General features: G+C 39.2%; 3 protein-coding genes across 5 annotated transcripts; 1 reads left to right on the top strand and 2 right to left on the bottom strand.

The window, feature by feature from the left end:
* Positions 1–447: 447 nt before the first annotated feature.
* On the bottom strand, positions 448–12,537 carry LOC135802013 (bicaudal D-related protein homolog). Of its 3 annotated transcripts, none has more exons than XM_065315557.1 (6): positions 12,088–12,537; positions 10,205–10,535; positions 2,840–3,053; positions 2,382–2,717; positions 1,588–2,189; positions 448–1,032 (listed from the first exon to the last, which is right to left on the bottom strand). In XM_065315557.1, exons 2-6 carry the CDS (start codon positions 10,472–10,474, stop codon positions 877–879), a joined length of 1,578 nt encoding a protein of 525 aa, XP_065171629.1. In that variant the 5' UTR covers positions 10,475–10,535; positions 12,088–12,537; the 3' UTR covers positions 448–876. The 3 variants fall into 3 exon arrangements, with proteins under 3 accessions (XP_065171629.1, XP_065171638.1, XP_065171645.1); XM_065315566.1 differs by having other exon boundaries at positions 1,588–2,165; positions 12,088–12,536; XM_065315573.1 differs by having other exon boundaries at positions 1,588–2,162; positions 12,088–12,536.
* On the top strand, positions 8,437–9,755 carry LOC135802072 (uncharacterized). Its single transcript, XM_065315605.1, has 2 exons — positions 8,437–8,922; positions 8,985–9,755. The coding sequence occupies exons 1-2, from the start codon at positions 8,541–8,543 to the stop codon at positions 9,677–9,679; spliced, it is 1,077 nt and encodes a 358-aa protein (XP_065171677.1). The 5' UTR covers positions 8,437–8,540; the 3' UTR covers positions 9,680–9,755.
* A 1,080-nt stretch (positions 12,538–13,617) lies between the features above and the next one.
* On the bottom strand, positions 13,618–22,085 carry Cals (calsyntenin 1). The gene is made up of 4 exons (XM_065315547.1): positions 21,591–22,085; positions 18,496–18,775; positions 16,550–18,425; positions 13,618–16,485 (listed from the first exon to the last, which is right to left on the bottom strand). The coding sequence occupies exons 1-4, from the start codon at positions 21,676–21,678 to the stop codon at positions 15,883–15,885; spliced, it is 2,847 nt and encodes a 948-aa protein (XP_065171619.1). The 5' UTR covers positions 21,679–22,085; the 3' UTR covers positions 13,618–15,882.
* Positions 22,086–23,757: the final 1,672 nt, after the last annotated feature.

The following is a 23,757-nucleotide window of genomic DNA, read 5'->3' as shown; positions in this document are numbered from 1 at the left end:
AGGCGCGCATGTGTATCAGTGCGGAATTGTCTATGAGGCAGTGAGTGGTCGCGTACTTAAATAGTCCCGTACTTTTTTTCGGAAAACAATATTTATTAAATGTTTTCCGAAAAAAAAAAAAATTTGTGTTTTTTTCGTTTACAACCTGACACATGTACACGAAAGTGTGCATGCATCACCCAGTCTGAATGAATGGCAGTTTTGTACACAAATGCCGTAAGTCAAACCTGGATGGGGCGTGATTAAGTCATATATCGTATCGTATCAGCGTTTCTCTAGCAACAATTAAATACAACAAAATAGAGAATTTCATTCTGGATCTTTTGACCACGCGCTCAAATTTGTACAACGTCTCGTTTATTCACAATAACAAAAAGACTCATTTATTTACCGCCAACGCATTAATAGAAGGAGCAATGTAAGAAACACATAAATAACATCCACAAATTCCATGTAAAAAGCGTCTCATTCAGTAAATGCACTTAGGTTCTTATACAATAACAAATTTTAGTAGAATCTAATAGTAATGCACGACGCGCCTGTCGATATACAACAATAAAAACAAAACAGCGCGTGCGCCTCGCTTAAAATTTGGTTCGATTAGTCACATTAGTTACGAATCAGAAAATTGCCTAAACTTACATCCTCGGATCACAGTTATTAGTTCATAGAAATACAAATTGGTTATCATCGTGATTAAGTTAATTCGCTAGAGATGTCGATAAATAAAATCATTTCGCATTCACTATTACCCTAGACATTTCCTATAAATTATTGAAGCACTTGACTCAAAGGCAACGCGACTCGAAGGCAATGCGTTATCGTAATCAGTCTCTGTACGTGTGATTGGGTGATTGTGGTCGGGGTAGTGGTGTGCTATCGCTGGAATAGTTGCAGTAGACGACGGCGCGTCGTGGCCATTATCGGCGTCGTCGGTGTGGTGGTGCCGACTGTACCATCCGAACGGATCTTGATCTCGGATGTTGTCAGTTTTGACTTGACCTGATCATCGAGCAACTCCTGCATGTCCATCTAAAATAAAGAGAAAACCGAATAATTTAATGTTAGGAAGAAAAATATATGTTTAAGGTTTTCGCATTTACTCGCATTATAAGCAATATTCCGTAAATAATCAAATAGAGGCTGATGGAGAATTTAATTCTGCATCTTTTGACACCATGATCAAGTTTGTGGGACGCCCCGTTCGCCCACAATTACAAAAAAACAAACAAAGTACAATAAACAATTAAATAAGGTTTTTTGGATTTACTCGCGTTCTAGGAACTCACGTAGGAACTTTTCTAGCTATAATCTAATATAATCTGGTAGAGAATTTAATTCTGCATCTATTAACTTGTAATTTTTAGAACAAACCGTTCGCTCACAATGATAAAAAAAACCGCTAAAGTGCAAAAACCAACAATTTTAAGGTTTTTCTAATTTCCTCGTATTCTAGACACTTTTCCATCAACTTTTAATTATAATCCGATGCAGAATTTAATTCTGCATCTTTTGATATCTTGTTCAACTTTCTGCGCCGCCTCGTTCCCTCGCAATAACAAAAAAATACAAAACAAATCATCTCACCTGCCACTGATCAAGCTGTTGACTCAGCTCAATCTTCTGCTGGATAGCCTCCATGAGTTGACTGTTTGCCTGCAGCAGCTCAACTCGCACCTTCGCTAGCTCAATCTCCGCCTTATTCTTCCTGCTAACAGCCTGATCCCGCACCTCTCGCGCCTTAGCAACAACTTCATCCTGATTCAACGACGAATGACTGGCGTCGTGTCTCGCCCGATCTCGCTCCTCCAAAGTCGCGCGTAGCTCAGCCTCACTCACCGACAACTTCGTCGTTAACTCCATCACATCATCCGCTCTTCGCTGCAGCTCAACATCACGCTCTTGTATCTCATGCCGTGCCTGTTCCAGCCGTTCCAAAACCCTCACAACATCACTATCCAGCACCAGCCCGACTAATTCCTGCGCAACTTCACTCAGCAGCCCCGCCGAGAAGTGTTTATCGTCCTCGGCGCCCGTGGAACAATCCGAATGCAGGCCGGAATCGTCATCGGCGTGCGTCTTCAGCTGCTGGACGAGACCACGCAGCTGGCGGTAGACGGACATGCACTCCTGGCTGAGCGTTGGCTCCGAGATGTCCATTTCTACTAATAAAGATCGATGTTCACCGTCTGCACGTGTGGGTTTGATGTGGTGGTGGGTTTAGCGGTTGTTAGAAGGACGGAGAACAACAACGAACGGAAAACAAAAACAAATGCATGTTAGTAAGGTGTGTTGGTTATTCAAATGAGATGAGAAATTATTTCGGTTAAAAACACAAATTTGTTAGTCAAACGAATCATTTACTCGCACTAATGACTTACTGTGTAGACGATCTTCCATCGAGTATTTTTCCTCCTGCGGCATGTTAAAGTCCTTCATGCTCTGCTGATAGCGCATATCTTGGTCTCTAGCATGGCGCTCCATGAGCAGGATACGTTGTGAGGCTTCCTCCAAATCGGCGGCCAGTGCGTCGCGCTCTTTTAAGCCCATGTGCAGACGCCGCTCTAATTCGGTTTTCTTCGCTGTCATTAGCTCTAATTCGTCGCGGAGGCCTTCCACGCCGTTCATGTGATCCTGTAGCGTGGATTTTCCAAGAGCGCACTGCTCTCGTAACTCGTGGATCTGCTGTTGGAGTTGGTTTTCCAGTAATTGTGATTCTAAAACATAAAAAATTAGAAAAATAGAAAAATTTTGCGGTTTTTGATAGAAAATATCGATTTTTAAGCGTTTTAAAGCAGAAAATCACATAAAAACAGAAATAATTTAATTGACTTCACACCTTTTAATTGTTGTGTGAGCCTGGAATTTTGTGCCGTTAACTCTGTAAGCAGTGAAGATTTTTCCTTCTCCCATTGTTTAACTGTCTGATCCTTCGTGGAGGATTTATCGTTCATCTCAGCGATGTCCTTCTCAAGTTCGAGTATTCTCGCCTCATATTCAGACTCCCTGGTGGCGAATTTGCGCTTTTGTAGGTGTCTGTCCTGTTCTACTTCCTAAAATAAAAATAAGAAACATTAATTCGATTAGAAGAAAAAACAAAAGCATCGCCCACATGTGAATGAGTATTCAAATATGTTTTCTAGTTAAAGTTCAAGGCTCTATGACTCAAACAGACAACATACCCACAACGATGATAACGCGTTATAATAATAACAAAGCAACCGTAAAATCGATATTCGGTTATTTACTTTTCATTTCTGCGCCACGTGTAGACAGAACATGTTTTTGAACGTTTCAAATTATTAAATGATTTACATTTTTAATATACTAGGAAAGCAGTATGTAAGAATAGTAAATTTTGAAACACAGAAACCCCTGTAATAATTAAATATCGATTGACGAGAATCAGGTAGCCCGGAATCGCAAATATCTCGTAAACTAAAAGAGATAAATAGGATCTGATCGCAGCGTCTTAATCTACGGACTATTCTCTATCAGATAGGATAGTTAAAACGGAAATTTGAGAGATGAAATTTTCATTCTTAAGAAAAAAATTGCCAAGGGGGGGTGCTTGATACTTTTTTTCGACGATTTTCAAAAATTAATATCTCCTAAACTAAAAGAGATAGCTACCAACGAATTATTGATTATGAAAGATTGGAAAATTCTCTATCAGATAAAAATACAAAATAATTATATTTCCTACAGTAAAAGGTCGAAAAACGCAACTAAAAGTGCTAAAAAGTGACATTTTGCAATTTTTGTCCATTTTCTTCAATCGCGAATATCTCGTAAACTAAAAGAGATAATTAAGATCTGATCGCAGCGTCTTAATCTACGCGCTTTTCTCTATAAGATAGGATAGTTAAAACGGAAATCTGAGAGATGAAATTTTCATTCATAAGAAAAAAATTGCCAAGGGGGTGCTTGATACTTTTTTTCGACGATTTTCAAAAATTAATATCTCCTAAACTAAAAGAGATAGGTACCAACGAATTATTGATTATGAAAGATTGAAAAATTCTCTATCAGATAAAAATATAAAATAATTATATTTCCTAAAATAAAAGATCGAAAAATGCGGCTAAAAGTCGTAAAAAGTGACATTTTGCAATTTTTGCTTATTTTCTTCAATCGCGAATATCTCGTAAACTAAAAGAGATAAAAAGGAACAAATCTCAGGGTGTTACTCTACGTCAAATTCTCCGTATGATAAGATATTTATATCATGAAAATACAAGAAGTCACCTAAAATAGTAAATAAAAAATAATAATTTTAAGCGGTAAATTAATGCCATTACATCAAACATCTTTCTCAATGAAGTACTTTTCATTTCTGTATACACAAAACATGTCTTGTTGTTGTCTTAGCGTCAAAAACGTTTCAAATTATTACCTTATTAAACAAAAAACTAGGAAAGCAGTACGTGAGAATGGTTGTAAAATTTGAAAAACCGTAAATAATAATCACCATCTGTTATAGTTGAAGTTACAGTTAATAATTAACACAATGCGCATTGTTACTGTCCTTATTGTTGCAAAGAAAAAGAACTACTACTAATTGAAAATGAAGATTTATTAAAAATTGCTTTGCCCGTAAGTAACGCAAAGAAAAAGCAGAAGAAAACGCAAATAAAAGAAAGAAATCATTCATCTTCAATCTGTTATTGTCGAGCAGTGTAATCATGCGCACATGTCGACTGCACTTAGCATAACAGCGCATAATGATAACGAAAATGTGTCAATGTGTCAAATAACGAACCAGATTTTCGTATTCTAGGTAAACTTCAATTTCACAATTTCACTACGCGCATACAATTGATTAGACTCAATGACTTTGCGAGCACAATCAATCCGCACTCAAATTAGTATAGTGAATTACTTACTTAGCCTTGTTAAGTTGTTAACACAAAGATAATAAAACATTGAAATTTAAAACTGCTTTGAACATTTAATTAATGACTGCACAGAGCAGACATTTTTAATTTAAAATTGTAAAAATTGTTGTTTTACGTCACGCTAATTAAAAAGCAACTGTTTGTGTCAGCTAATAAGGAATCAGGAAGCGCACCAGCACCAATTCCATAATAGATGGTTACCTACACTCTAAAATTGTATGCAAAGCATCTAATAGTTAAAAAAAAAACAGTTGCAAACTGTTTTCGGTCATACTAGGTCACGCAAATTGAATAATAACCAATAATTACAAGAGTGTTATGTGTGTATTTTTGGGTTAGTTGATTCTAACAACGTAATAACAAAATAACAAGTTGCACGAAGCTGATTTTGACCTGTGAATGTAATTAAACAATGCTTTGATAAGCATAAAACTTTAGAAAAAAATAAAATTGATTTTTTTGTAAACAGTTTTTGAATAATTAAAGAAATAAAAGTCACGTGATGTAAAATAGATATTTAAATGTTTATGTAATGTTTTGTGCTTCAAATCTGTCGTGAACTTTCAAATAAAATATGCATAATGATGTCACAGACACCAGATGACGCTATGAATTCGTTTAAAAAACTTTTTCTTAAAAAATTGAATAATTTAAATATTTATAAACAAAAACAAACCAAAAATGTTTAAAAACTAAAAAAATATAAATAAAATCTAGAAATATTAAAAATTAATGTATATAAAACCTATTTTTAATAGTTTTGAATTTTAATCGCAAGCAACATTTTATTTCTTGTCTCTTTGTTGAGTTTAAAGTTGATTCTACTTTTTGCGTGACCTCGTCTCGCATTCAACTCGCGCGAAATGTTTGTGTTTGTAGTCGAGTGGTCGTGGCCGTTTCGCTTTTCTGCGTTTTGCTGCTTAGCAAATGCGGCGCACACAATTAATACGCGAAACAATCGCACGAGCCTGCGTCTGAAAATTATAATAGAAAGTCGCGACTCGCTTTTTCCGAACAAAGAATACAACGTTTTAGAACCAGCATCAAAACGTTGTAAAACACCGCTTAACATAATTTCCCCGTCGAATAAATAAACATATAAAATATAATGTAATACGCGTATATTATGATCAATAGATGACTTAAGTCACAATGAGCTAACATTTTATTTTAACCTGCGTCGAGTTGAGTCACTTTCAAATCATAAATTCGCGATTCGTAATTCATAATGCCTGATGACTTTTGTACATTTACACTTACACTTGTGCTGGAGTAGTGACTGGAGTGGACAAGAATTGAATAGAAATAAAACCGGTTCGGTGTGTTTCTTTCGTTGGTAAATCATAAACAGGATGAATATGAATGCGAATTAAAGCGCGGAAGGGATTCAATCGAGCGTGAAACGCCAGTAGTTGGATAAAATGCATAATAATTACAGGTTTCACTAATTTTTATCAATTTTTGCTTGGGAAATACACCGATTATTATATTGTAATTAGATTTTATTGTTTTCTATGTTATTTATTACGCATTACTTGTAATTTTATTCAACTTAACGCGTTTAATTCGCGATTTTTTTTAGTTCTTTATTTGTTGTTGCGAGTTTACGTAAATAGACGCATTGTGATTAGTCATTAGATGTTGTAAGAAGTTGGTTCTAGTATTGGTAAATAGTAAACAAACACAATGGCGACCGGATTTCGATTTCCTATAAGATTGCAGAAGAGTTGAAGTTACCACATGGAATTAAACAAAAAAAATTGTAACAAATATAACAAAACATGTCAAAATTTTAATTTAATCTTTTGGATAATTTATTTTTTGGCCTGTAATCAAGTTTTGCTTCTAAAAAGAAGGAAATGACGTATAGCATGAAGATCATATAGATAACAAGGATATTATGAGTTTTATTCGCCGATAAAACCAAAAAATAGATTTTAGGATAAAAAATATGAAAAAATGAAAATGTCAAAACTATTAGTCTTTAAACAAATTACAAATAATTAGATAATTGTACGTTTGTGTGCAATTGTCAGTGATTGCGCGTGCTTCCAAGAAGAAGAAATCGACGACAACGCAACGATTGCGAATCGCGGCGCAGTGCGGCAACCGACAAGATGTTACAGTAACACTAACGGACGAACAAAAGAAAAAAAATCAATTGGTGCAGCCGTGCGTAGAGACGTTTTCTACTTTTTACTGTCATTACAACAAACCACCAACCCAACCACGACAACAACCAATCGCACAACACAATTGCAATACAATACGCAAGAAGAATGTGAATTTAAATTTGAATTTAAACACACATAGGAAACGGAAGTAGCAGAAGCAGATGTGTGAGGGTGGGTGCCGGATACTGCACCTTTGGGGTAAAACCGGAAGTCTATGAGCATGAGTATGAAAATAAAATAAAATCTAAAAAAATAAGAACAAAGGATTGTAAGTATGAAGATTGTTATAATACGAGTCGTAAAACCTTGAAAAACAGCGAATAAAAAACCTTCGCTCGTTAAAACTTCACTCGCAAAACAATTCAATTCAATTCCAAGCTAGTAACACCCAAAAACATTGTCGCAACATCGTTAAATCGTTAAAATTGAAGGTAAACTCAACAAAACTAACCTCTAAAGTTGAAGGTCTCAAAATGGCTCAAATAACCTAAAAAACAACTACAACTACGACTGAAGATCATATAAATCACAATAACTGCATTTTATTTCTGTGGAAACAAAGAAACACAAAAATATCTCGTGTAGAAACATAGAAAACTTCCAGTTAAGATACCACTGAGTAGTTTAGTAGTAAAAATCATAAACTAGGTCATCGCACGAGGTTGTTCTCTTCTTGCTTAATTGCCATTCGCACCGTGTTAACTAGAAAGAAAACGCGCGGCTGCAAAACTAAATCAAAGTGTATTTTCTGCTTGCATAATGCACTTTACACTTTGAAATAGATTAAAAAGACGTAAAACTACGGAATTTTAAAGCGCGAATTCAGGAAATAAGTTTTAAACAATGCGTATCAAATGGGATTGGATTCGTTACAATTCAAAAGTTCGTAATTATTGCGCAATCAGCGAAGATTTTAAGTCGAAAAAGTTTCAAAGCTAACTGTTTACGTGTTTTCGCGGTGTGAATGACTTTTCTTCCCGTTGTTGTTGTTGGTGAATAGGAGCCACCTGCGTTCTGTAATCACCAGCGCGGAGAGTAATTATAATTAGTTCCCAACGAGTGTTTTTTGTTTTTCGTGCTTAATGTACGGACAAATAAAAATAATTTAAAACGCGCTAATTGACAGATGACAACGGCAAACGTAAACTGATCTGGAATGATGATCACGTGACCAAGGTAACAGCTTCTGATTGACTGTGGATTGACTTGAAAATTGAGATCATATATATTTGTGGATATTTCCTAATTTGTTTTGACATATTACTTCAAATTTCAAATTTTGCGCGTTTTTTCTTTTAAACTTTTCAAATCAAACCTCTGACATAACCTAAACACTTCCCTCACAACATCTCACCATCTCTAAGGTAATACCAACTAAATTTTGTTCTCTATAAATAAATAATCCAAAAAAATAAAAAGTCAAATAGTAAAAATTCGCTGTATAAATATTAAACTCGTTGAATAATTAATGATAACTTGTCTGTGTTCAAGATGCCTAGCCACGCCTTCTTCTAACCTGTCAACAATGACCATCAACCAATGCGTGTTGAAGTTGAAGGCGGCGCAAAGATGTCTTCTACCACAAAACACCAACAACTACTCCAGGATTAACAACACACCGCGAGTAATCAATTTAAATTCACCACCACAACAACAACGTCAATTCGCCTTCTGGAGCAAAACATCCTCCTGCGATAAACAGGAAGTAATCCTTAAGGAATGCCCGACACGCGCTTGCAACGCACCGAAAAAAGGATGGTTCAGCTGGTTATTCTCCAGTAACAAAAAGGACACGCCCACTAAAGAAATACCAGACGTACGATGCTGTCGGAAAAAATATTGTAGACAAAGTAAGTAAAATATAAAAAATTTAAATTTAAAAAAGAAAAAAATAATTTTTTTTAAATTTTAGTGCAAAATGATCCACAACCGGATTTATCTGAATATGGTGGACAAGCCTATCGAACTTGTGGTATCGCCTACGTGATCCAACGTGACCGCCTCCAACCGAAACGCCCTTGTGAATCCAAAGAAGACCGAATTCTACGCGAAATCGAAACACCGCCGGATTTAAAATCGCGTATGATACATGACGACCCAATCAAAGACAGCGATAACCTATTCTCACGCCTCGTGGAAATGTCCGATCTGGGTCTACATCCGCTGTATAAAAAAATCGCCGCCACGCCTCTCAAAGAAGGCCCCAACACATGCAAACACATCCGGCCTTATCGAGCGCTAACCGGCCCGATAGACCACTCACACCTCCCAGCACAGATCAAAATCAACCGTAGCCAACTCGAAAGGAAAAACTTATACTGGGTGCATAAGAATATCGCACCACCCGGGGATTTAAAAGGACGCATTATGGAAACCAAAGCGTTACCGAAACATTCCACCATCGGTTGGTACAGATGTAAAGATACAAAAAAGAGTGATGTGTTTGATGTGGATAGGTGTGCAAATGCGAATGTTAAACGTGATGTTGTCTTTGATAGTTTAAAACAAAAAGAGATGGATTTCACAGGGAAATGTAAGAATGTCGATCAATATGATAGAAATGAGATGGTGTACAATCCTAATCCAGTAACAGGCGTGAGTTGTTGAAAAAAAAAGAAATCAAGTTATGCTACGATAAAAACGAAAAGAAAAAATAATAATAAATGTTTGGTATTAGTCATAACAGTTGTCTTTTGTGAGGATGACATTGACACGAAAAAAACACAACGACTTTCTACTTTGATTACGACTTACGACTTTACGTCGGTCAGAAATGACTCAACTGCGAATTATGAAGGTAAAATACAATTTGCGGCAAGAAATAACTTTTTGAGGTTATGTTGGCGCATTTAGACAGATCACTGACATTTTGACTGTACAATATGCTCCACAGCGCCATCTAGATAGCTGATTTGATTATAATGACGCGTGACATTATGGCATTTCCTCGCTGACCTTACCATTTACGTTCGTTGACCTAAAAATTCGCCGCGAACGCGATCGGAAGTTGCGTGACTTCCATCTGATGATGATAAACACAAATATCTCGTGCTAGAAATCTCGTTTTTCGCGCATACGAATACGTAAATGACCTCATCTCACACTAGTATCTGACTCATATTATGAACTCACCTCTAATTTTTTCGAATACTCTTCGATGATCTGCTCCTGCTGGCGTTTCAACTCCTCGTTTTTATCAAGCAGTGCTTTACCTAATTCAGCAGCCAGTTGTAGATCGTTGTCCTTGAGCCGCAGCTGCGTCCAGAGGTCTTCGGGGATCGGCACGCCGTTGGTGACGCCAGCGCCTGCGCTATTCTCGCCACCGCCATTCAGGCTCGGATGCGCCGCCATGTTGTTATTGCGTTTCTCCATGTCTACGATGTATTCCTCCAGGGATCTCATCGCGTAGAGGATTCACGCTCGGACATTATCACGACAATCCGGAGTGGATGCATGATCCTAACTAGGAACAAACGTTAACAGGTAAAAGTAACCAAAAAATCATTACATGTTTTATTATCGCGGATATAGATAAATATAGATAGTAATTATCTATATCTATATATTGATATCTATTGTGTAAATAAACACGCGTGCATCCCTGATATTTATGTATTTAGCAGGGGAATTTAAATAAGTAATTGTTTAAATAATTCAGTTTGTGTTACGTCATCGGCCTGGGCTTGAGTAAGCGTTTATCGCAATTTGCACGTAATTAAATCCGCGTCGTGCAGATCCCAGCGTTTCGCTGAGCTTTACAAACATAATTACACGGAATTACGAATCATGAGAGATTTACAATTTATCAACAGTTGACGTGCACAATCATATCTCAGCCGCTTGTGTTGCGTGTCGTGTGTCGAATTCTTGTCTCTTTGTGCCTTTGTTTATTGTTGCGCTGCTTTCTTTATATTAACATTTCACAAGCATAAGTAAATTGATTTTTACATTTTACATTGTTTAAAAGGCATAAACTAAAATATTTCATTAATTTTATGGGTAAAAATAACATTTTTCTTGTTATTTTATAAGAATTTACTAAAAATTCCTTATTTTCCTTTGTTTTTGCCTTATTTTTACTGTTTTTGTAAAATAAATAGGTAATAATTGAAAATTTTAAAGAAAAAATGTGAATTTTAATGTTTTTAAAGCAAAATGATGTATTTCCGGATGTATCCCAATATGGCGGACACGTCTACAGAGCATGCGTCATCCAAAATGACCGCTTTTAATCATAACATCCTTGAGAAACAAAAAACGACCGAATATTAAGCGAAATTGAAACACCGCGTGATTTAAAATGACATATGACAGATGAAGATCATATATAAGACAAAGATAACCTATTTTCAAGACTAGTCGGCCATTTTGACTTGAATTTACATCTGATACATGAAAAAATCACTACCACGCATTTCAAAGATAGATTTTTAAGGTTTTTCATGGTGTAAACTGAAATTTCTTTTATTTCACAACTAAAATCCTAATTTTCTGGCAATTTTATAACACCCTACCCAAAAATTTCATAAATTTCTTCGTTTTCACTTTGTTTCACTTACGAAATCGTAATTCGAAACTCCTCGAAATTAATTTACCGTATAAACGCTACAATTTGCCCAATTGGACAAAAGCAAAACGTTTAGAAGACACACATAATTCCATTAATTACATAAATCGTGTGTTCCACACCACACGCTTATAATTTAATTAACTTAATCGTTCGTATATCATCCACAATACTGGAAACTTGAAAAAAACCTCCAACATTCAACTAATTACTGCAGCAGCAATTAATCGCCAAGCCACAAAACAATACACGCCGACGATGATAACGACGACGCAAATCAATTTTCACGTAGGCGTAGGCGGTGTTACAGATCACAAATTGACGCAAAAAAAAAGCCGTCTCGTGCGAGTATGTGCGGTGTTTTTGCGTAGCGCGCAACTTTCCCATTGACATTTCGCACACACGACACGACACACAGCATAGCTGCACACAGCCTACACGCGCTTACCTTTAAAATAAATTAATCCACAAGTTGTGCACTAGCGCAGATTGTATTCCGATATTTATCTCAGCGTGCGCACACCGAATTACCGCATCGACCTTTTGTTTTCCCGTCGGTGCGCTTATCAACGTACAGATAACACGCCGCAACACGAAACAAACCGCGACAACACACAACAAATTCCCGCACTCAAGATTTCCGTCTTCTTCTGTTCCGTAATTTCTCGCTATCTATCAGTTGATAATATCAACACCGTTTTTAAAAAACAAATTAAATAATTAAATAAACAAAAGAAGCGTTAGTGAAATTACAACATACACACAACTGACGACGCACACGGCTTGTGAGTGTGTTTTTTATTCGGCTGCTGCGCACGACGCGAACGGCTGGCGAGCGACGACTGAACACACGGCACAGGTAAACTACAGGTCGCACAATACCTGTACGCACTGGTAAAAGTACTGTAAATGTCTCAATGTGTGTGTGTTTGTGTGGTATCCACCAACGCAACCAGCGTGACGTTACATTACACTCACACTCGTGCGCATTTAAAATTAATACGTTTTTTGATATTTAACTGACGAAAATTTAAAAGTGTAAGGAAAGAAGTCCATAGTTAAATTGGGACAACCTTCATCGCAATTACGTTAATTCGTATTCGTTATTAAATCGATAGCGAGACACATCGCATCGACCCTGTTTCCAACTGCTCCAACTTCGTTATTTAGTGGTTTTATTGAATTATTGAGGCATGAAACAACCCTCGGTGGGGTGTTATGTGGGTGGTTGCCAAGGAACTAACCGACAAGGACTTTATCAATGACAATACAAACAAAACGAGTAGAAGTGATGAATTTTTTGATGTGTGTGTGTGTGTTTGTGATGTGTTTACAAAAATAAATACTAAGTTGGAGCAGATTGTATGTTTACACAAGTTTTAGCGCATCTTATCACTGTTAGTTGGTTGTTTGTGAATCTTATTTGATTTTGCTTTCGATTTGTAGATACTAGCGACATCTACTATAAAGTTATGAATTCAACATTGGAATTTACATAGTTTTTGTGATAAAAACTGGATAATTTAATGTTAAATAATAGTGTAAATTAATAAATAAAATAAATAAATGTTACTTGTGATGAAATTATCACTGTAAAACACAGCAAATTAAATTTTTTGTTATTTTTAGTTGAGTTCTATACTGCTAGCGACGTTTAGTGTTCAAATTCGTTAACAACTGCTACTCAACTTTACGATTACCATCGAAATGGGTTTTTGTTAATAAATAAGACTTAAAATAATACAAATTGCATTCTAAATAATAATATAAGTATAAATACAACATTTTTGTTTTAAAATTAGAATTCTAACACCCACCTTACTAAATTTTCTGTGAATTTTTGTAGAATTTAATACACCTTGCGCCATCTAGTGTTCAAATTCATAACCCATACCTACTCAACTCTACCCGCAACCTTGAAAAGCATTTTCAAATTTCCCAAAGGATTTAGCAATATTTAAATAATTACAGCAGCGTGTTTAAGTCAACTAAAACCCACTTTAATTATACATAACATTGATTGATATTCATTCATCTCAACTAAGCGTTTATCATTATAATATTATTTATATTCATATTTATATATAATATAATTATCATTAGTCGTAAATGTAATTATCATCTCATCGTTATTTCATTCTCATCGTCATTGCTTCACCCACCTCGCTTGAATCCATTGAAAGTTTAAAGTTTTAATTGAAATTTACATCCAAGTTTTACACACGGTGTTTGCATTTGTGGAAAGGAAACATCTACGCAAAACTTTTCCCACACCGGTTTTTCCTCACCGAAAATCATCACTGCCGCAGTTTCAACATTCGGTAGTAGAGTTATTTATGTACATCATTAGTGTCGTGGCGGGTGTCAAAGAACATTAAATCGTGTCGTCGCTGGAATGTAAATTTGCGTAAACTAAGTGTTACAATATCTCGGCTAGAATAAAAATTAGACAAAATGGCGGCGTCGCTGCGTGCATGTGTACAATGTGTAATTATCCTAATAAAAACCTTAACTAGTAGAAAAACCATCATCAAATTTCGCGCTTGCGGCAAATATAAACATAAACAAAATTCAAATTCGATAAAATATGGCAACATTTCGCTAATAAAAAAAACCACCCACTAAGAGTAATTAAGTGAACACTTGAACAATACCATACAAATACTCAAACGGTAATAATATTGATTCTCAATCATAATAAATGCTTCAAGATGTGCGCAGACACAATGTGTGTGTGTGTAGAAAACATTCAACACGATTAATTAACACGACAACAAGTACAATGTCCAAGATATAAGAGTCCACTCGTACCTTGATTGACTTTACGAAACATGATATGACGCGTTGTGTGTGTGTGTGTCCTGGAAATAATTGTATTTTTTGATTTCATGTGTGTTGCGTGTGTTCCTCTCTCTGCTATTGATTAATCTTAGCCACAGTCAGTCGCCTCATTCGCTCGCCTGCATTAAGCGCTTATCACTAGGTTTTAGAGTTTAAGTACAGTTAGTGTGTTCGGAATTTCTTCTCTTTGCGCGCATGCGCGTTACTCACGAAAAATAACATCAAACCCAAGCGTTATTTTGTTGTTTGCTTGCTTATCATACGTACAAATTATTCTGCATCTCGTTAATCTATCCCTATCTACGTTTTTACTTTGTTTCTATCTATAGCCCCCAAAAAATAAACATATATTCTTTATATTCATAGTATTTTCACGTGTTAGTGCCGCACAACGGTCGGAGCAATGAATTGAGGTTATAAACATGACATTTTTATCATTTTTCTAGTTGAAATGTGTTTAAAATTATTTTTTTTGTTTGTAAATTTTAATTTTGTGTTTTTGAGACCGTTGTACGGCACTTATACCTCTTATTTCTTGCTATAGTTAGTTTTAAAATCTGCATTAAGTCCACCAACGAATAAACATCGAGTAAAAAAGTTTTTGTTTGTTTTTCTTCATTTGTTCTCATCGTGCGATGCGTCTGCAATTTGCATTTTAATTTGCGACTACGATGTGCTTACATTTTGTGTGTAGTGTGTGTCCGTGTGTGTTGTTTTCCTTAGCTTAATATTATTACATACAATTTGAAAAGTTCTGCAAGTCGAAAAGCGCTTTTATACGGTAGGTATGTATTTAACGTACATTTATTTTAAGTATTTACCCTAATTTTCCATGTTTTATGCCCGTTTTTCACTGGTTTCTCTGGAGGATTTGTTTATTTCATGATCAATTTCAATCTGGAATTATTTTTGAGCTTTCTGGAGCTATTTATCTCGGTTTTGTGTGTGTTTTTGTCATTTTTTCTTCCTACAACACGTTATCAATATATATTTATAGATTTTTATATATATGTAGTATCAATATATATATTATATGTATGTATATGGACGATTATTATGTTCTTTTGTTTATTAAACTTCAATTTCTCATTTTTTGTTATTTTTTTTTCAACTAGCTGCTCATCGTCGCACATCGTTCGCTCGCAGTTTCAATCAATTTCACATTCGCGCATCACACTCGCATGATTTCCTACCAAATTGCTTACTCTCGATATATATATTCAGCTTTTATCAATCCATCTGATGTTGATGTTAATTAATAATTCAGTTTTTGTTTTTATTCATCATTGCCGCATAAGTAGTTTACGGACATTTTGTTTTTTGATTTGTTTTGTGTTTTTATCTTGTTCTTGTTGGGATAGATTTGTGTTTGTGTCTTACGTGTGTTACCGAATGAAAGAGATTACATCGTGGCGTCCCACTCGAGCTGATGGACGTGCTGATAAGCATGTTTGCCGCCGGCGGCGACCTTGCGCAGGCTACCCGTCGCCGCGCCCTCATCGTCATCATCATCCTCATCGGAGGAGTCAGCGCGGACACGACGCGGTCCATCAACGCGCTCGTCATCCTCCGACGAGGACTCCGAATCGGACGCCTCCGAGTCGGTAAACTCAGCCGAAGCGGCACCACCGCCCCCAGCGCCGCTCCCACCACCCTCCAACTTCTTCTCAGCATGCTCCATCGGATTCACGGTGATGGTGAGCGCTGAATCATCCCACGTCATTTCCGACTCAGCCACCTCTTCAGCGCCTGCGCGTTGATGAGCGGCGCGTATCCGGAACACGCCTAATACAATCATGAAAACCAGAAAACCGCCGCACACAACTACTATAATAGTAACAGCGTGTGATCCGCCCGTAGCCAATAGATGCTCATTCACCCCGGCAGCGCTCGGTGAGTAGTCTCGTGCAACTACAGAAGCCGGACGCATTTCCACATTATGTTTGGGTGCAGCCTGCGCATGCGCAACGATGGGCTCCTTCGGTGTTGGATGGATAACTGTCAACTGCAATCCAACATACACACAATCACCAAACAATAAAAAACAAACAAAATCTCAATATACTCACAGTCTGGACGTATTCATTCGAAGTAAACCTTCCATTCAACTCGGAGCAAGTCAACTTGAACACCCGATTGAGATAATACGCCGGCTTGCGATTCGTGTAGACAATCTGCCGCAACACTTGCTGGTAATTATAGAACATATCACTGCCTGTGATCGTTACGCCATCTTTGGACACCCTGGCCGCCATTCCCAACCGCTTCAACATCTCCTCCGGCACGCTGAGATTCTCATGATCCGGGTTGAGATTCGGATAAATCGTCAGGGAGCATTTATCCAGTTTCTGCTCGCCTGCAATGTGCACATCTGCAAGTACTCTCACGCCCATACGGAAATCTTCATATTTTCGTGCGAGATTACCAGTTCCATTGATGGAAATCGACGGTGTTTGTGGTCTGAGGACCATGACATACGTCTGCGCATCAGGTACCTTCACAGACTTACCATTATCGCAGGTAACTGATGTAGTTAATCTCAAATTACGTCTGCCAGGCGTCGGGAATTCACGACTATTCACATATCCAATTCTTCTTACCAAAACTTCAAGATTAGTGCGGTTGTCACCTTCGACTGTGACCTCAGTCAGATCCGAATTCGTCAATAGCTCCATCCCGGGTTGTAGCAGTTCCATCGCAGGTACCTGTAGGCTTTCCTTACACTGATGCAAACAGGACAACACCTCGGGTTTCTCCGTATCGCCAACCAGGACAGATAATCCCGCCAGATAACCCTTGAGGTAATGTTTCATCTTGTTATCGCTGCCCTGCCAACACGCACCCACCGTCAACGTGGTATTAATCCCCTTCGTCGGATGCAGCGGCCAGTCATCAATCACCTCCGGGTTCTTTTTCTCTGCGCGGAATAACTGTCCATCTACATAAAGTTCGACATCCGGGAAGCGTACATTCACAGCGTAGTGATGCCATTGATCATCGCAGACCTGTGGTAACTTCCAGCGCCATTCCGCTGGGCGGAAGATATTCAAATCACCTTCGGAGAAATCTCTACGTAACAAGAGAATCAAGCGACAGTTACGCACAAACCACGCGTAATGATGTCGATTCATTTTGTGATCATCCGCTGAGCATAATAAATGCTCCTTAGCGTGTTTATCTTGTCCAGCGTGTGCTCCATGTCGCATCCATGTAGCAAACGTAAAAGTCGGCGGTAAATTGTGATCCAGGACACTATTAGGGACTGAAACAGCTACGCTACTCCCATCAAACTCAAACATCTGATCAGACTCGTGTCCTTCATCGCTGATCAACGGTTTAGTCCATTCTGCACCCAAACCAGGCGATGGTAACAAATCAATGGCATTCGGAGACGCTCCACATAACTTCCTCTGTGATTCAACACTATAAGTATCCCGATCACATCCCTTACCAATGTGTCGCGTTGCAAGATCAACTCTCGCGCGGATTTCACGCACGTTGCATGGAACATCGCATAATTCCAACGCGGCCGCCGGGAATAACTCCTGTTTACCTGTGGTGGGTGCGTAATCAACTCGCTCGGGCAATCCACGCCAGCCTAGGCGACATACCCGGTTGACTTTGATGGTGACCATCACCGGGAGTGATTGTCGCATGCCGCAATCATAAGCAACCACGCTGAGGATGTGGTTGTGCGAGCGTTCGTAATCCAGCGCCTCGGTGTTGCGAATGCTGCCGTCCATGTCGATGACGAACGGTTGATCCGATGTGAGGATTTCATACTTGCAGACATCGCCGAATTTCGGCGTGCAGTCGCGGTCGGTGGCTTCAACACGGACGATTTCATGATAGATTTTACCTTCGTCCACTTGGCGCACGTAGGATGGCTCGGAGAATGTCGGCGCGTATTCGTTCACGTCCGAGACGGTGATGTGAATTGTCGCACTAAATAATAAATAATATTATTATTAATTATAAAGTGTTATTTTGTGGTTAATGATGATGAAGATAATACCTGACGGATTCTTTATCGTCGCATCCAACTGCAGCGATGTCGAATTTATAATTGCGGCGCTTTTCGCAGTTGAGTACTCTACGCGCGCGCAGCTCAGCGTAGCCATTTTCTTTCAGGTCGATAAGGAAGGGCGCCTCACCATGATGTTTGTTCACGATACGAAACGAGCATACATTATCCCCTAGAGCGCGAATGGCGGGTGTAACTTCGACGACGGTTTCGTTCTCTTTCACCAGGCCATGGTAGCCATTGTCCAGGTTGTCAATGTCCAGCTTGGGCGCTGCAACCATACACACAAAACACAATAAATTAAAGTAAAGAAAACAAACGTGTTGATGTTGATTAATGAAATTGGTGCGTTTCAAAAGGAGAGCGTAATCCGTTTATCCACTTATCAGCAGCCCGTGCATTGTTTATTCACAAATTCAATGCGTGATTGTTGTCCGCGTTGACCGGTGTAATAATAGCAATGAATAAATGAGTATGTATATACGTACTTGTATCTACATTACATAATACAAATCAAAATTGTAATTGTATTAAATTTTACGCAGTAAAATACAAAAACGAAGAGAGGCGAGAAGAGAGAAAAAGAAAAGTTTAACTTTAACAATAATATTATCCCGCGTTAAATTTCAGCCTGTGCAACAATACAATACAATGGAAATAAATGCGGGCGGCGATTCGTAATCCGGACACGAGCGTAGCCACCACCACCACCACTACACAACCATCGCCGCCTCCGGATGATCTCTTTCCGTTACGCTATGTGTGCATATAGGCAACCACACATACACACGCATAACCAAACCGCACATCGAATAATAATATACCGACTAAAGCTACATCCAAAACTCTGAATCTAAATCCAAACCCAAAGAAGAGTTTTTCTAAAAAAAAATCAAAATAAAGAAAAAGAAGAGAAAGAAAAATAGTTACAGAGACACAGCAAGTCGACGACCGTGGAAATCAATAATCTAGTAATACTATCTACGCGATTAAAATGAAATAATTATAAACTATCAACGAATCACTGAATTCCGATTGCGTCATCACGTGTACAGCGCAAGCGCAATAACAAATACACGTAGATACATGCTATACAAGCGCATTCACGCAGAGTCAACAAAAGCGGCGGACACTTGACACCCCAGAATGATGATAATGCATCAAAATGCACAATTCACAACAACTAAACTAAAACAATATAATACCGCGGTGTATGTGTGTTTTATTCGATTATAAATGCACTCACACGTGTCGGCTGGCGATATCGATTGCGGCGCGCGGTTTGATAAAGTGTTTTTACGCGTTCATAAATCGTTGCGATTAGGTTTTGATTCAGTACACATACACATGGACACGTGTTTTGTCGATGTAACACAACCTAAACTTTCAACCCTCGCAACCCTTGATGGAAAAAATCAATTTTTTTTCTTTTCGTGTGTAATATAAGAAATATTAACGTCTATTAAGTGAGCTAAATTAAGTAGTGATTATGTTGGTTTATTTATTTTCGTCGGCGGCGCGCGTGGAAATAGATACTCTCGGGGAAAAGTGGAGAAAAACATATGGCAGGCGGGCGCTGACAGGTCGAGAGCCAGATGGCTCGTAAACGAGTCATCGCCTGCTGCTGCTGCACGAGCCAAATCTCATTTCGGCGAAGGACACAACACAACACATACTAACAACAAAACCCAAAGAATAAAAAAATAAATAAATATCAACAATCATTTTTTTTTTTAATATAAATATAAATTTAATTTTATCCGCATGGGTACGCTGTGTGTGTTTAAGATGAAAGTTAAAAGTGATGATGACACATTAAAGAGATCTCGGGCGTAGCCTAAGGATACTAGACATCCACCCACACACCCTTGATTTCCGCCTCTCTTTTTCCCTCTTCCTTTCGTCCCGGGGCCTGAATTTTGTGTTTTCTTTTGATTTCCTGAGGCGGCATGCTCGGCGCGACTCGTTAGGCAAACAAGCCGCGCTGCTGCTGCTCGGCGCGCGTCTTAAAATAAAGAATGACACACACGCCGGCAGCCTAATAACAGGAATAAAAGTGTGTCGCGCCTTTGCCTTGACTTCACGACGCTGCAAGATTCGTGTTAAGAAAATATTTCATATCTCACGTTCGCATCGGGTTTTAAAACCCAACGAAAGACGAGTAAAAAGAGGGAAAAAAAACTATTATTAATCAGTTATCGGTTATTGCAAATGGCTGGGCTGTGCGAATGAAGAATAAAAAGAGGGAAAATCAATGAGCGGGCGAAAAATGCACCCCTAGCATTAATTCAGCGCGCGTTTGACCTAAAATAAACACCACACAAACAAAAAAAAAACAGGTGAATAAATCTACTGCATTCGCTGTATGAGTATGTACAGACTCTCAACAAATGTAAACAAAGTAATGCGTAATTAAAACCTCATACTTCAAGGTAAGATGCAAATAATAATCATAATAATAATCAAATAGAAAGACTTGTTTAGTTTTACATTAACTACTTGTGCACATGCTTTGATTCTCGAGTATTTTTCTGTGCGCCCGCCGGCGTCGGCGCGCTCTTGTGCGCTTATTACGCCGATTATCGCCGTTTTGCGCCCGCACAGGTAGAGAACAAGTCGAAACGCACACACAGCAGCAGAATGAACTCAGCACGCCGAGAGGCTGGTGTGTCGCGCGCCGAGTGCGGACACGGCGGCCATTTTGAATAACAGCCTTCGACAAAAGACGTCCAACGTCGCACGCAGCACCTTCTAGACTATTCTCAATGCGAAACAAATAAATACAACGCAACGATGTTTTATGTTGGCTAAACTGCGTAATCGCACCGTAAACGACATGAAATCATCAAAGCGCAATGAAATTCGAAATTCATAGCATTCCACCCCTAGAGCTATTCCCATAAGTGCCATTTCCCAACACGACGATTTTCTAGGTCCTGTGTGTATCTGTGTGTGAATGTTTGTGTAGCGCAGGTGCGTAATTAACGCCATTTTGGTTGTGTCCATGTCCGCTCCAGCACCCCGCACTCATTTGTTTGTGCATGCCTAATAAATACGCAAAAAAGAGAGAAAAAGAGGCTACTCACCACCGTCGTAGTCGTCAAAGTCGGCCAACGTCGGCGACACCACAGCCACCACCAGCGCGAATAAACGCAATCCCGTCCACATCTTCATCGTCGGCTGGAAATAATCCCTGCGTACGCACCCCGTTGGCACGAATACAGCGCGTGCAGGTGTGTTGTGTTGTTATCGACGCGACTACGCGACGTCCCCGTACGCCATTAAACCGCGCGCACGGCGGGCGACGTTCTTACAACTCTACAACTCTTCGTCGCCGTGCGAGCTTTGGCTTGTTGCAATATGCGCGCACACACCGGCTGGGTGTATAGTACTATACTCACGATATGCTTTACAACTGCGGCGATGATTACGGAAATATCGTAATCGTTGGCACCACTAGCACGCAGGTGCGACTGCTTGTGCTGCTGCCCGCGACGGTCGGTGCGCTCTGGTGCGCGTTATCAGCGTATTGCTGTGTGCGTGCGGTGCGCTCCGTTCGATGGCTGCGCTCGACTGCAGCGCCTCCACCTCACTCCATCGCCGTACGTACACCTGCTATACGTATACGCCCGCATAAAATCTCCAATCGGACATTGCAGCGCCATCTCTACGTGAATACCACCAACTATAACCAGAAATATTCTATAGCATCTACAGGATGATTGTGCATTCAAAACACTTGTAAACATTTCTTTTACCATTTGTTTTGAACAATACAGTTAACAATAATTCACTTATTCATCATTGTATATGTATATAAGTCATAAATTCATGCGACCGGGGTGTGTGTTCATCTGCATCAACTTCAACATCAAATGTATCAATATCAATATGCTTGACAATATCGGTGTCACTACGTATAAGTCGTGTGTGCGCCATGCTACTGCTCTCCTCGTTCACAGAGTACAAGTATAAATTCGATTATTGTTTAATTTAATATTGTGTTATGCGTAAATGCGCCGCAATCCTCAACTATCTCAACTAGAATAAACGTAATTCATGTAATTTTGGCAGCAATGTTATCAATCAAGCTTGTGCAATCATCATTCAGTTGCTAATCTTCGGCTTCCTGCGCGTCTCCTGCACCGCAGCGACCAAACTCTTCACAGCTTCCTCGTGCCCTTCAAAACTATCCGCTTTACGCACCGGCATTGGATCCGGCGCGGACAGTTTCGCGCATGCGTGATGCCTACGCTTCGGCGGAAACGTCTCCCAACTGCGCTGCTTCTGCGCCAGCGACTGATTCTTATTCCGGCGATTGATCACAACCACGAGGGTTTTATCATTGCCATCATAACTACTACGCCGTGAAGATGTACTCAAAGAATCCGCCGAGTCATGCAGGGAATAAAAAACATTATCTTCACCGTCGCTGTATGGATAAACTTTGCCCTTTTTACTCGAAGCACCGGATGATCCAGCGCCTGCGCTGCCAGCGCGTTGCATGGTGCCATGTTGGCTGCCTGCATGCGCGCCGCCATGTTGATGTGCTTTACCTTTGCGACACTTGGGACTCGAAGGACTCGAACGTGTTTCATGCACCATCGCCTTGACATTCTTCGATGTGCCATCTGCAGTGATCCTCTTATACTCACACTGACTCTTTGGGCAATCGTTGAGTTTATCGCATGATTTCCCAATCTTCTTATACATGATCCGTTGATGTTTACCACCGAATGACGATTCTTTTCCGGGTTTTTCAGTGGCTTCTCCATCGGATTTGGAAGCAGCGCTTTGTCTTCGACACATAATATCATGTATCTTTTCTTTTATATGAGTTTCCAGTCGTTCGATGTTCAACTGCTGCGGGACAAACTTCTTCGTCTTCGATGTGGGCGTAGTCGCCGCTGATTTCTCCATCTGCGAGGTGGATTTGGAGCGTTCACGATCCGGCGGCTGCGGACGTACTTTTTCAATCAACTGCCCGATAATCCTCGAACGTGAGCGTGGAATCTTGCCGGTTTCAGTCTGTAGACGCCCAATATGCTCAAGAATATTCTGTAAATGCTGCGCTTGTTCCGCAGCTTGATCACTTGCCGCTTGTTGTTGTTGACTTGCGGCTGGTGTAAGCGTACGCACATACGGCTCTAATTGCTGTGCAACATTACACAAATGTTTCAATTCATTGCGTAGAGTCATGACATCCGCGCGTTGACAACTGAAGACTTCTTGTTCAACGCGCAGACGCCATAG

This window comes from Atheta coriaria, unplaced genomic scaffold (assembly GCF_025399875.1).
Source record: "Atheta coriaria isolate IRGN ID8LTWV9N9 unplaced genomic scaffold, Caltech_Dcor_3.1 hic_scaffold_2_pilon, whole genome shotgun sequence".
Lineage (NCBI taxonomy): Eukaryota > Metazoa > Arthropoda > Insecta > Coleoptera > Staphylinidae > Dalotia > Dalotia coriaria.
The sequence above is the reverse complement of the archived record's forward strand: the minus strand, read 5'-3'. Positions and strand labels throughout refer to the sequence as shown.